At 43.8% G+C, this 13391-nt stretch overlaps 1 protein-coding gene across 1 annotated transcript; it reads right to left on the minus strand.

Moving 5' to 3' along the window:
* Positions 1–3802: 3802 nt before the first annotated feature.
* RFXAP (regulatory factor X associated protein) lies at positions 3803–9641 on the minus strand. Its single transcript, XM_027677695.1, is given in 4 exon segments — positions 3803–4020; positions 5429–5536; positions 8179–8978; positions 9593–9641. Coding segments are annotated over 4 exon segments (1068 nt in total). The 3' UTR covers positions 3803–3909.
* Positions 9642–13391: the final 3750 nt, after the last annotated feature.

The raw sequence follows: 13391 nt of genomic DNA on the forward strand, positions 1-13391 counted from the left end.
TACATCACACAAGCAGTGGAATAAGTGGGTAGCTTTGATCATACAATGAGCCTGAATGGGAAAACCCAGTTTCCTGGGAATCCTGGAAGAAATTATGGACTGAACAAAAGGCAGAGATTTTGGAGCACTGCCTGAGGAGGTGACTTGTGCTCAAGAAACACCACCATATAACGAGTTATCAGAAGATGAGAGAGGCTATGCTCTATTTACTGATGGATCTTGCTGTGTGGTAGGAAACCATTGGAGGTGGAAAGCTGCTGTGTGGAGTTCCACATGACAAGTCATTAAGACCACTGAAGAGGACGAGTCAAGCCAGTTCGCAGAAGTGAAAGCCATCTAACTAGCCCTTAAGATTGCTGAACAAGAAAAGTGGCCTGTACTATACCTCTATACTGGTGGCTAATGCCCTGTGAGCATGTGTGGTGAGGGGAAACAGTTTTCCCCCTAGAGTTATAAAATGGTAAACCCCCAGGGGGTGGTGACCTTTGAGGTTGACCCAATCAGCGCTCCTGCAAAATATAAACATATCACAAGCAGACCGGAAAAGAAGGTAGTTGTAGTTGTTGTTGGAAGAGAGGTGGCCATGTTGTAGAGCCACGAGGAGCAGGGGCAGGAGCCCCTCTGGGGGCCACAGCCCCCCAGCCCCCCAGCTGGGGGCTGCAGGAACTTGGAACAGTATTAAACTAGGCCGAGTTCTGTAGCCGAGAGCTGGGGGAAGTTTCTGCACCGAGAGCAGCAGCAAGAGATACTGAAAGCGGCAGCAAAACAGCACTGACCGAGGAGGAGTGGCAGAGAGCCAGCAGAAGATAAGGAGCAGCAAACCAAGCACGCAGCTAACCAGAGAGACACAGAGTTGTCTGATCGAGAGAGAGTTTGGGTAAGAACTGAACCAAAACCCCAAACTCCTTTGAGATCTCTCCTAAAATGGAGGGGGTGGACTCCTACTGAATGGAAGTCCTAAAATGCAGCATGGACTGCAAAGAGAGGAGCTGAGAAGCTCAAAGCGTCCCAGAGCTGGACGGAGACGCAGAATGGAATGCAGAGGAGGGCTTCACCCCCCTGCAAGGGGGCTTGAATCCCCTGAAGATAAGGACCGTCATGAAGACCCCTGCGCTTCATGGTATGATGTGGTAAAGCGACCTTTGTCCTGGCAAACGCAGCCCACGGAAGAAAAGACCCTCGCCTGAAGTCGAAGGGCTGAGAGGGGCTTGGAGGCCTCCCTCCTGTGTACTGGCAGAGATCCAGCTACAGCTGCTGCATGGAAGAGGAGAGCCTGCTGCCCTAGAGACACGGCTGCTTTGAGACTGAAAAGGATCTCTTCCTTTTTCCCTCCTGGACTTTTATTTGGAGGAAGAAGTGATTTGATCCATTGTAAATACTGATGTATCATGGTAGAGATAGTTAAGATTATGTGTATAATGTATTATAATATTTATGTGATGTGTACAGTGTACATTGTAATATATTTCCTTCCCCCCATTTTGAGTCTGGTGTGGTGTCTGGAAAACCCATCTCACACTGGGTTGAGATGTGGGAGGGGGGCCGAGACTCGGGAATTGGATTTTGGGGCTCTCAAACCATGACAGCATGGCTACACCAATGGAAGAAGGCCAATTGGCAACGCAGGGGTAAACCCATCTGGGTTGCTGCATTGTGGCAGGACATCACTGCAAAAGTGGAAAATATGACTCTGAAGGTACATCAGGTAGATGCTCACATGCCCAAAAGTCGAGCCACTGAAGAACATCAGAACAATAAGCAGGTATATAAGGCTGGCAAAATTGAAATAGCACAGATAGAACTAGACTGGGAGAAGGGTGAGCTATTTATAGCCCAATGGGCCCATGAAACATCAGGACATCTAGGAAGAGATGCAACAATGGGCTCATGATCCATGGGGTCGTGACCATGGAGTCCATCACACAGATCATTCATGAATGAGAAATGTGCTGCAATGAAGAGAGCTACACATGTAAAATTTCCCTGGAACAGAGGGAACTGGGATTTCTGATATGGTGAGGCCTGGCAAACTGACGCCAAGGTAAGCGTTACATACTCACCACAGTGAAGGCAACTACTGGTTGGCTGGAAGCAGACCCTGTAAACCAGGCCACTGCTCAAAACACTGTCTTAGGCCTTGAAAGGTAAATTTTGTAGCAACATGGTACTCTAGAAAGAATTGAATCAGACAGGCTCACTTTCGAAATAACCTTATAAACTCTTGGGCAAAGAAACATGGCATTGAGTGGATATATCCCATCTCCTATCACCCACAAGCCTCTAGAAAAATTGAGAGGTATAATGGACTACTGCAGACTATATTAAGAGCATTAGGCAATGAGGCATGGAAGCACTGAGATGCTAATTTAGCAGAAGTCAGCTGGCTGATTGATTTACACTAGAGGATCTGCTAACCGCCCCGGTCCTAACCAAACAAAACCCCTGCACACTGAGGGGGGAGGTAAGCTCCCCATATACACACAGGGAAGCTGAGTGTGGATTTCTCCTCCCATGAGAAAAGGCAAACCCATTCGTGGGACTGTCTTTGCTTAAGGACCTGAGTGTACTTGATGGGTAATGCAGAAGGATGGGGAAACCCGGTGTGTGCCTCAAGGAGATTTAACCGTGAGGAAAAATCATCTGTAGTGTAAATTGTATGTTGCAGGAAGTACAGTACCAGGAATTACACGAACCTACGAAGAGTGAATTTTGCGAGGCCCAAGGAGAGTGTGACAATGCCCCAAGCTGGGCTATGGTAGTGCCCAATGATTGAGTGTGCTGCTGCTTCTGTCCTGACCACCCATCCTGATGGAATGAAGTCGCAGTCATGGCCTGGTTTTGAACATCTGGAGGGGTGGAGGAAGCCCATGAAATGGGAAAATAATAGCCATCTGTAAAAGGACAGGGGATAGTAGTTAATGCAAACGTATACATCTGTATGCAAGGTCAACCCACTACAGCCCCTCTGCTTCACTCTGGTGAGACCCTGGAGTACTGTGTCCAGCTTTAGGGCTCCCAATGCAGGAAGGACATCCACCTGTTAGAGCAAGTCCAGAGGAGGGCCACCAAGTTGATTAGAGGGATGGAGCACCTCTCCTGTGAGGAAGCTTTAAGGTCCTTTGCAACTGCTGAGGAATACATCTGGTGCAGGTAGCTCGTTTTGCAAACTGAAATTCAGAGATGCAGACTGAGATGCAGATTGAGCTCTAGCTAGGAGCCAAGAGACCATGAACTGCCAAGCCAACCCTTTGCATAACAAAGGGCATGAAGTCCGATGGCACTAGCCAGGTGAGTGGACACAGAGCCACATCAGGAGCCAAAGATTCAGGAGGAAGAGCAAGACTTGCTGGCACTTAGACTGTGAGGGTATAAAAGCCCAGGGGTTCCTCTGTTGGAGGTCCCTCCTCAGAGGCACCAGCTGGGGCTGTTTCTGTGTGACTGCGCTGTGAATAAAGTGCTTTATGGAATGAGACATCTGAGACTCTGCTATAGGAAACGTGAGGTCGAACCTGTAAGGAAACCTTGTCTGACTGCATATGAGTGGGGTTTGTAGGGAGTCAAGCAGGGCAGAAAGCCATCAGCTCACTGGAGCCACCCGCAGTGAAGGGGCTTTGGTCCCAGCAATTAAAGTCTCTGGCACTGGGTGTGTGACTGCCAGAGTCTGGTGAATGGTCAGATTGGGAAGTTTCCTTAACACAGTCCAGTCCACTCTATGATTCCATGATTTGCTCACAAGTTTTCAGACACCCAAGCAGCTCAAAACCTCAAAAGTGCAAACAAGATACAAATACATAACAAAAGCAACTTTCATCTTCCTTTAAACATTGAGATTCTTTGTATTTATACAAAATACAGATCCTATCCCTCCTTCAGCACCAGACTGATCTGAAGGTCATTGATCTGTTCTCATTACCCAGGGGCTCCTTGAAACTGTTGTTGCCTTTGTTCCAAAGCTTGTTGACTTAACAGTTGCTGTTGTTTCTGTAGAAACTGCACTACTTCTGGGCTTCTGAGAAGGGACTGAAAGAAAGAAAGAAAGTGTACTTTACTTTAGAGAACTCACATATGTTAAATAGCTATATTATATTTATATTATAAAATTTTTCCATTGAATTAATTTGTGCATTACTCTTTGCTGTTCTTTAACTGTGGCAGACAACTAAGCAGCAGCCTCTGCTCACTCTCTCCTCTGCTCCTTCCCTGCTGTGGAATGAAGCACTGTTCAGCAATAACTAAAACAACACTGCATTATCAACACTCTTTTCATCACAAACCCAAAGCGCAGTCCCATACAAGCTACTGTGAAGAAAATTAACTATATCCCAGCCACTACTACCACACTCATCCAAACGAGAGTTCAATCAAATGCAGAATTACAAAACACGCTCACAAGACATCTAGGCACTGTTTCAAGACACCATCAGGTAAGCAGAAGCAGCATTAATATACATCCTGAAAGCAGGTTCAGAATGTAAAAAATATACAGTATTGCAAAAAAACCATAAATATAACAAACAGGAATAATCTAATGACATACTGAAAACAAACACCTCTCAATTGTGTCTTCAGTTTTGAGCCAATTTCTACATTTCTCACTACAGATAGCTCAAAAAAGTATAATAAACAAACAAAATACTGTAATTCTGCAGCAAAGCTCACGTTCTATCAAGAGTTCAAGCATCTGGAGTATTAGCCACATGTTTTAGTTTTAGGTAGACCTGCAAGGAGCAGGGACTTGGACTCAATGATCCTTATGGGTTCCTTCCAACTCGGGATGTTCTATGATGCTGTGTTCACTGAGTGTTCAGAATTTCCCAACACTTCAAAACAGCGGTCCAGCCACAAGGAATGAAAGTTGTAATGGAGAAGCCAAAGAAACTGTAACTACTGAATTATTTTCCTTCATTGGGCTTAATTCTTTAAAGGAGCAACAAAGTGTTTAAAAACTTAGAACACATGCCAGTCATGCACTCTACAGATGAGTCATACTGTTTACAGTTTATCAACACATATATAGACAATTTTAAGTGTGATATATCTACAACTTCTAAAACACACCAGAGTAATTAAAGTTTACATCAGACCTAAAGTCCATACATTGTTCTACCTAAAGCTTTGGTTTAACAAGCTAAAACCCCTCAGTTATACTATAAGCACTATTTACCCTGAAGAAATAACCATGCCTGTTTATTACTACCAAAATACACAACTTCAGTTAATGTGGCAGTGATCACTAAATTCAGTTATCTTAGTATTCTTCACAGAGAAGCTGAGGCACACATCTGCTCTACAGCATATTTCAAATTTGAAAATATGCACAGGTAGTGTACAATCTTAAACTAATCTTCTTTCACAGCAATGACAGTTAAGTAAATAAAGGTGGTGTAACAATTTTTGAGTTCAAAACCTCTCGGAAAACAAGACTTACCAGCCTTTTTTTATTCAATACTTGTTCTAAAAGAGTAGGTCTTGCTGGGCGATCTCCAATGGATCCTGTTCTCTGCTTTGTAACAGGAACTGAACCTTCAACACTATCCTGCACATGAAAGAAAAAAGAGAAAGTGACACTATAAACTCTGATATAGTGATACACAGAAAATCCCAAGAGTAAAGAACATTTGCCTCCTAATCTGCAGAGGAAAGTAACAGCACAGGAATGGAAATGTATCTATTCAAGACTGGGCCTCTTCTTTCCACATCCTTTCACCATTTCACCAGTCACAGCAAAGCAATGCAATTGATTTAAGTCTTCCACACTGCAAAAGTAACCAGGTTACTATGGCTAGTTGTAGCCTTGAATTTATTTGACTGCATTTCTTAAAAAAGAAGTCACTCACAACAGTTCAATCTCCAGCTTCTGAAAGTGAGTGATATTTACCATTTACAACTGGGCAGGAATGACAATACTTCTAGTACCAAAACAAAACATACTTCAGAACACTATTATGAACTTGCTAAAGACCCAGGCTTATTTTTCTCTTTGCAAGTTTATTCTGTTTGTTGTACAATCACCAGTCACCTGAATTAGACATATGAATACAATATGGCTCTACAATCTGCTCTGAAGAAAATATCAATGGTTTGGAAAATTTAAACCTATGTTGAATTCTTTGTGTATTAAATTCATAACTTACTGACACTTCCATTTACCTGAAAAGGGATCAAAAGGAAGAACAAAGTATCCCACTATCTTTACTTCAATCCTGTCCACAGAATTCAAAAATGAAAACATCTACTGGGAACCTAACTCTCACCCCACAAGACAACAGGATCTTGTGAAGTCTTAACAGAGACCACTGCAAAAAAGCATACTAAGTTTAGGACTAAATATCCTGCTTTCTTCTGCAAGTTCAGGCCTTAATTTCATAACATTCAAAGCAACCTACATTTGCAAAAACTGGGAAAAGCAAGCCCACTTTCTTCTAAAATGCAATAATCACTATTTCACGTTACCGATCAGAAGATTTTAACCCATCATTACACAATATGCTACAATTTTGCCCTTCTCCCATACTGTCCTTTTTTCTGAACTAGCAAAAGTATTTCTGTAGACTGAGCAGGAAGTAGTTCTGTAGACTCTGCTCACAAACTGAGCAGGATGAACTATCAGAGAAGAAAGAGAGAAGAGGGGAAGTCATGCCAGTACATAAATCTAGAGTTCATTTTGATCTTGATTGAATACCGTGTGCAGCTTCTGTTTCCTCATCTAAAGGAGAAGTAGCCACTAGAATTAGAAAAGGTTAACAGAATGGCAAGGATAATAAAAGTACATAACTTTTTCCTTGAAAACAAGCATGTTAGGCCTTTTCAATGCAGGAAGGAAACAACTTAATGGCAAGTCTTAAGTGTCACAAACTGAACAGGAATTAGTTGTTCATCGTATCTTCTCATGTAAACACTAACTGGCAAATTAGGTTGACAGCAATAAGATTCAAAATCAAGGAGATCAAATAAAGCAGCAGACCTGAAGAAACTACCAGAATGTAACAGATGCTCAAAGCTTACACGGTTCAACAAAAAAATCCAAAATACTACATGGAACAGGCATTACTTAAGAGCTACAAAATACATCAGAAAACTTACACCTATTTCAGCAAGTTCTTTGAACCAAGAGAGAAGATGAGAGAATACTTCTTAGCAGCATCATGTACACTTCCTTTTTTTAATGCACCTGCTTCATGCCAGCTTTTACAGCTACACAAAAAAAGATTCTTTAGTGGGACACCCAGTATGGTTACTACTATATTTATATGAAGAAAAACAGAAAAAGGAAAAGTTTTTTGATGGTTAAGTTTGCAGTTAGATCAGTTGCCAGTCACATGACTCGAGAGACAGCTGTGCTGACATAAAAGGGTTGCTTCTAGCTTAAGTGTCAGGCAAGTTGGTGTTTTTTTCCTTCTAGCAATCACTATTTTATACTTGCCCCTTTGAGCACAAACTAGTCAGCACCTCCAAGAGTAAAACCATTTCCCTCTTTGTCTCATCTAAATACAAGATCTTAAACACTAACTCTGTAACAAGTGACCAAAAGTGTGAAAATGTGTGATCCTGACTGTGTCAGCAACTGTAGAAAAAAAAACCTATTTAAAAAGTCGAACGTTACCATCAGCTCTCCCACTGACAATATTTCCCCATCCAAACAATACACATAAGCTTGTGAAAAGTAAGTATGAACTAGCAGTGGTCTAAATATATAACTGCCATTTAATATAAAATATAATAACCGAAAAGCATCTTGAAAAACCTACACAACTGATTTTTATATACAATATAACCTGATATCTAACGGCCTTTGTGACTTTAAACTTATTTCAGCATCAACTGAGCAAGAAATCTGACAAGAAGTCTCTCTTAGATCTATACTTTCACCCTTCCTCCTGTGAAAAAAACCACACGCTACACAGCGAAGCATCCTCTAGCAAGAATTCTTTCCCTGGAATGTCCTGGTCTAGCTGCACGCTACTACAATTTATGTCAGAGAGCTAAGAAGAAACGGGCTTTGCTCCGGCAAACCGGAGGAAGAGCGAGCTGTACGACTGCCCTACATTTCTGCCCTTTCCCCTGGCCAGCAAGGTCCCATTCCCGGGTCTGACAGAAGCCGATTTTCCAGGGAAGCCGCAGCCCCCGGGCACCCCCGAGGGTGTACCGGCCGAGGCCCCGCCGACCACCCCGCCTCACCTCGGCCCGGGAGCCTCCCCCGGCGGTCGCCGCCGCCCCGCCGCCCCCCAGGGCCTGGTCGCTCTTCTTGCGCTTGTACTTGTCCTTGTAGATCTTGTTGCGGTGCCGCTTGCACATCCAGGGCTTGCGCTGCTTCACCACCTGCGTGGTGGTCTCGCTGCAGCCCTGGTACGTGCAGCTCTTGCACTCGCCGCCCGCCGCCGCCTCGCCGCTCGAGGCCGCCGCTGCTCCCGACTCCGCCTCCGCCTCCTCCTCCTCCAGCTCCTCCAGGCTGGCCGTGCTCTCGCCGCCCGCCGCCTCGACCTCGGCCTCCTCCTCCCTCGCCTCGGCCCCGCCGGGGCCACCCAGCCCGTACAGCACCATGAAGCCGCCGCTAGAGGAGGGCGGCAGCGGCCCGTCGGCGCTCGACACCGGCTGCAGCGCCACCCCTGCCGTCCCAGCTGCCGCCTCCCCGCCGCCGCACGGCTACATCAGAAGCAGCGCCAGCTGCTGCGGCGGAAAGGAGGAGCAGGCGAAAGCAGGGGCGTGAGCGGCAGCAGAGCAGCCCCGTGGGGCGCCCCTGCCCGACCCCGCCGCGCCCCGAGTCCTCGCCGCGCCCCCAGCGCGCAGGCGCCGCGCGCGCCGCGCATGTGCCCCGGCCGTGCTGAGGGACGGGGCTGGGGTGCGCCTGTAATGGCGCCGCCGCCCCTGGGGCGGTCTGAGGAGGTTTGCCTCGAAGCTGCACCGGCATACGATGGCAGGAATCCCTTGTAGCCACGGCACAGCCACCAGTGTGGTTTGGGCCGGTGTGACGTCCCACCCTTAAGGGGAAGGGAACACCCGAGATTCGTAAATGCTCGTAGTTGAACGACAGAAGTCAAGAGGGTCCGCAAGCAGTCAAAGTTTTATTAGTAAACTGCACACTTGGCACGGAAATCGGTGTGTTAGCCCCTGACCTACTATATGGGCGTATGGCAGTGGGGTTTGGATAAAGGGAAAGGCTGAAAGTGAAGAGAGAAAGGAAGAGATGAAGTAAAGGGGAGGGAGGGAGAGGGGAGAGAGAGAAAGAAATGAAGGAAGGGAGAGAGAAAAAGATGTTCAGAATCCTGGGGGTGCCGCCGGGGCTTGTGGGGATACCAGGTTTCCCGACCCTGAAGATAGGTTTCTTGCTTTCCGTGTAAATTAGTCGTCATGTGCAGTCAGTTCTTTCAGATCTTTCTGGGAATGAGTTGGAGGACTTCAGGTGTCTTGGGTGGTCTTGATCCCCGCCTACTGCCCATGCCCATTTCTTGGCCTCATTCCTGGACTTGCACAGTACTGTGTTGTGCTTATCTCCAGAACAAGGGTGTTTGTCCCAGAAAAGTGCTGCCCTACCTCCACGTGTTCCCCTTCTCCAGTCACATCTTGTTCTTTCTCACAGCATGTTAGTACCAACAATCTTTGTCTGTTAGTACCAACAATCCTTGGTTGGCTCTCACAGCCATCCGGCTCTCTGTTCTTGAGACATACACATTAGCCCCTTATCTTCTGGGGTTCTACACCCAGTCAGCCCGCTCAGCCTCCTGTCCTGCTCTGGTCCTGTGATGTCTGTCCAGACCTAAACATTCCTGCCCACTGATCTTCCAAAGTGCTGTCTCTAGGCTGTACTTGTGTCCTTGCTTCTCAGCCACTGTCACTTCCGACGGGGAACAAAGTGATGCAGTTTGGCTTCTCCCACTTAGCCTTTTTGTTTCCCCTAGCTTGCTGTTGCCCCTGTAGCTTTCAGCATGTTGCTCCTTTTCCTTTTTTCCTTTGGAAATCGATTCTCTCTTTGGGTTACTTCTGGATGGCAGCTTGGATGCTTTTTCCCTATTACAAGGTTCATCTGAGCAGCTAAACTCATCTTCACCCAATTCCTGCCAACTACATTATTGCTAAGTAAATTTCTTTATTCTGCAATGTAAGTGAATGGTGTATCCATAATCTTAAATGTTTTGTCACTCCTCAATCCTGTCCTTTTCTCTGCAAAGCCCTTGCATTTTATTCCAAGAAAAATATTACCTGTAATGGAACTGTCGTACCTACCTTCAGTGTTCCTCTTACTTACTCTTTCTGTGTCAGGCACTGGATTTTCCTCACTCCTGCAGAGAAGTCCCACTGAATTCCATCTCCTTGATCTCCTGCTGTTTGCCCCCCTTCATTTTTCTTACCTCCTTAGTGTCTGTGGGCTCTTGCCTTTCTCATTGCATGCATCGGTTAATCCCATATTAAAGAACAGTGCTGACTCCATTTATTCCCTGGCAATTACCACCTTTCATTGAGGTAAATTATTATGCTGTTTACAGTGGTAGCCATTCTGTTTCACCCTCCATCTTGTCATAATACAGTTCTCCTTCATTTGTCAAAATAGTTAATTATGTGGTATAGTCACAGGCAAATCACAGTGAACGGAGTAACTCTGTCTTCATTGCCTTTGACCCACCAGTCACCTTTAATATGGCCAAGGTGACTCCCAGCTGTAGTGTTTAAACTGGAATTACAAACTATTTCTTTTTTGGTCAGTGAAGACTTACCCTCCCCACATCTGCCTCAGTGTCTTCTTCATCTCTGTTACAGCCATGCTGGGACGACTTACCAGAAGCTTTCTTTAGAACTCAGCCTTATATCTATGCCTGTAGTGAAACATGTCAAAGTTACACGTAGCCTTCTTTTTCTTCTGCCTCTTCTCTTTTGGTGTCAGCTCCTTAAGACAGAGGCTGTCACAAAATGTCTGGGTTTTTTTTTCACATTATAGTTCCATTGAAATAATTTTATTTTTTTTGCTTTAAATGCATCTTGAAAGAATTCCTTCTTAAAATTCTAAGTGCTCCTGAAATTAATTTAAAGAAAAATTCAAAGTAGTAACAAATCAAAATCAATAACATTTTTCTCCAGCCACACTCCCTGCACATATCCACTCGATAACTAATTAAAAGAAATGGGAAGCTGATAACCTTTAAATCCTGGGAAGCAGAGTTGCTTGTGTCCTTCACCACCACTTCTCTGAAGCCCCACTGAGACACGCAGGTTTGTCATGGGCCAGTCAGACCAGTAGACTGAAGCAGTGAAAGGCTACATGAGAAAATTTTTCATGGAGTTAGGGTTTCCAACCAAATGCTCTGCTGAAAACTCCTTCCCTTTTAGAATAAGTTGTATTCTGCCTTAGACACCCTGGTAACACATGGGGATCTCACTGGAGAGTGTGCCTGGAAGCATACTTCAGCTCCATAGTTCACATTTTCCTCATCTGAAGAACAAAGAGCAACAGAAAGCTGCAGAAAACTAACAGTACCTTACAAAGGTGCTGAAAGGGTTAATTAATTAGCAAATGAATTTGATATTTAATGAGCCTATTACTGTATTGCATTGTGAAGTTTTATCCAGTTCTTTTTACCCCAGAAACTTATCATCTACTTGCTTTAGGGCATAGAAACATAAATAGGAATTAAATTAGTGTTAGCTAACAAATTAAGCCCTTCTTAAAAAGCTGCCATTGATGCTTTCTTGTTTTGTACGCCTAGTTTGCTCAGAAAAGAGAAATCTGTGATGGAAAAGAAATAAAGGAAAATAGTCCTTTCCTTGGGCTGCACTTCTGTCAATCTGGCTCTTTGAGGAGGAATGTCATGTTTGGAAAATTTTGACACCAGTCTGTACATCATTGCCATCCAGCTGCATCATGTTTTGTCTTCCCAACTGCAATTAAAAGGAGATGCCAAATACAATTATTGAAATCTAATAACTTCATTTGTCCATTTGCTGACATCTTGTTGTTTAAGTGGATTCTGTAATTTTCTGCTGTCTCTTTTGTTTGTGTTTGTGAAATAGTTCATTTTAATATTCTAGATTTCTATGCTAGTTCTTAATATCCAGTTCTTAGTTGTCTTGGGAAACAACATGTATTAGAAAAACAGATACAGGTTATGATTCAGGAAGGTAATCGTCATTGGAGAGGCTGATTTGTCTTTCTTACAGACCAGGATAGTACTAATGATTATAGCTGAAGTAATATTTTCAAATGTTGGAAGTTATTTTATCACTATTTGATGACTTATGATATGAATTTTGTTCACTCAATATGTCTATCTATGTATCTATCTGTCTTTCTATCTATCTGTCTATCTATCTATCTTTTACACAGAAGTGCATTTGTCTTTATCATTTGCTATAAGAGCACAGGCCATACTAAGAACTTCTATGGGATGTGGGACTATGAAATTCATACCTCCAGTGTTGTGATAACCCTACAAAGGAGACATAATCTAAATGCAAATTATCTTGTAACCTTATTGCTATTGGTTATTTGCTATAAACTCTCAAGGAGAGCATTTGGGTTTTTAAAACAGGAATGAATGGTACTCAAAAGATGCATGGGAATAAAGACTGCTGGAGGGCTGAGAACGAATAGTTTTTAAAGCACATCTCTTTAGAAACACATCGTTTGATGAGGGAATCAAAATGTGAGTATATATAGTCAAGAGAGATTTTTCTGCTTTGTTGTACCTTGTACTGCTTAGCAAACTCCCCATTTATTCTTCCTAACTGCTCTTGGGGTTCAAGTCAAATTGCACAGTGATACAGTCATGGAAAGATTCAAAAGCTCAGCAGTCTAAAAACAGATCTGCCCTCAAAGGAGGGCAAAGCTCAGGGTGATCAATATGCTTACTGATACAAATGCCCTGATACTGATACAATGGATGGTGAAGTCTTATGAAATAGAAAGCAAAGGACTTCACGCTGCTGTAGTCAACCTGTTAAAGCTTGGTTTTCAGATAAGTGTACAAAAGTTTGATGCCAATTTCATCAAACTTTTCATTTTATAAAAATCAACATCCTCTTTTACACCATTCAAATATATGAAATGAGTATTTTCAGAAACTCATTAGGCTTTATGAATTACAGACAAATTTATTTTTGCAAATCACAGAAATAAAAAACTAAACAGAAGTTTTGTTTGCATCATGGATATGTATTCTGGGTTTAGTGATGTGGTCCCAAGGGGAAAAAGGCGTTCGCTGCTCTTGGGATGGTTGCAGAAAATGGCACTTTATTAAGGGAGCTCTGGCTTTATATAGGGTCGGGGGTAGAAATTGCCAGAAAGAGAGAAGGAACCAGGGAGGAGCATGTGAATAATGACCATAAAAGAGGAAATAGGGGTTGACATTACCATATAGGGAATCATGGCCATAAAAGGAATTGCTGCAATGCAGCAAGCAGGA

The sequence above is a fragment of the Neopelma chrysocephalum genome, unplaced genomic scaffold, assembly GCF_003984885.1.
Source record: "Neopelma chrysocephalum unplaced genomic scaffold, ASM398488v2 Primary Assembly neopelma1_43, whole genome shotgun sequence".
In the NCBI taxonomy this organism is placed as follows: domain Eukaryota; kingdom Metazoa; phylum Chordata; class Aves; order Passeriformes; family Pipridae; genus Neopelma; species Neopelma chrysocephalum.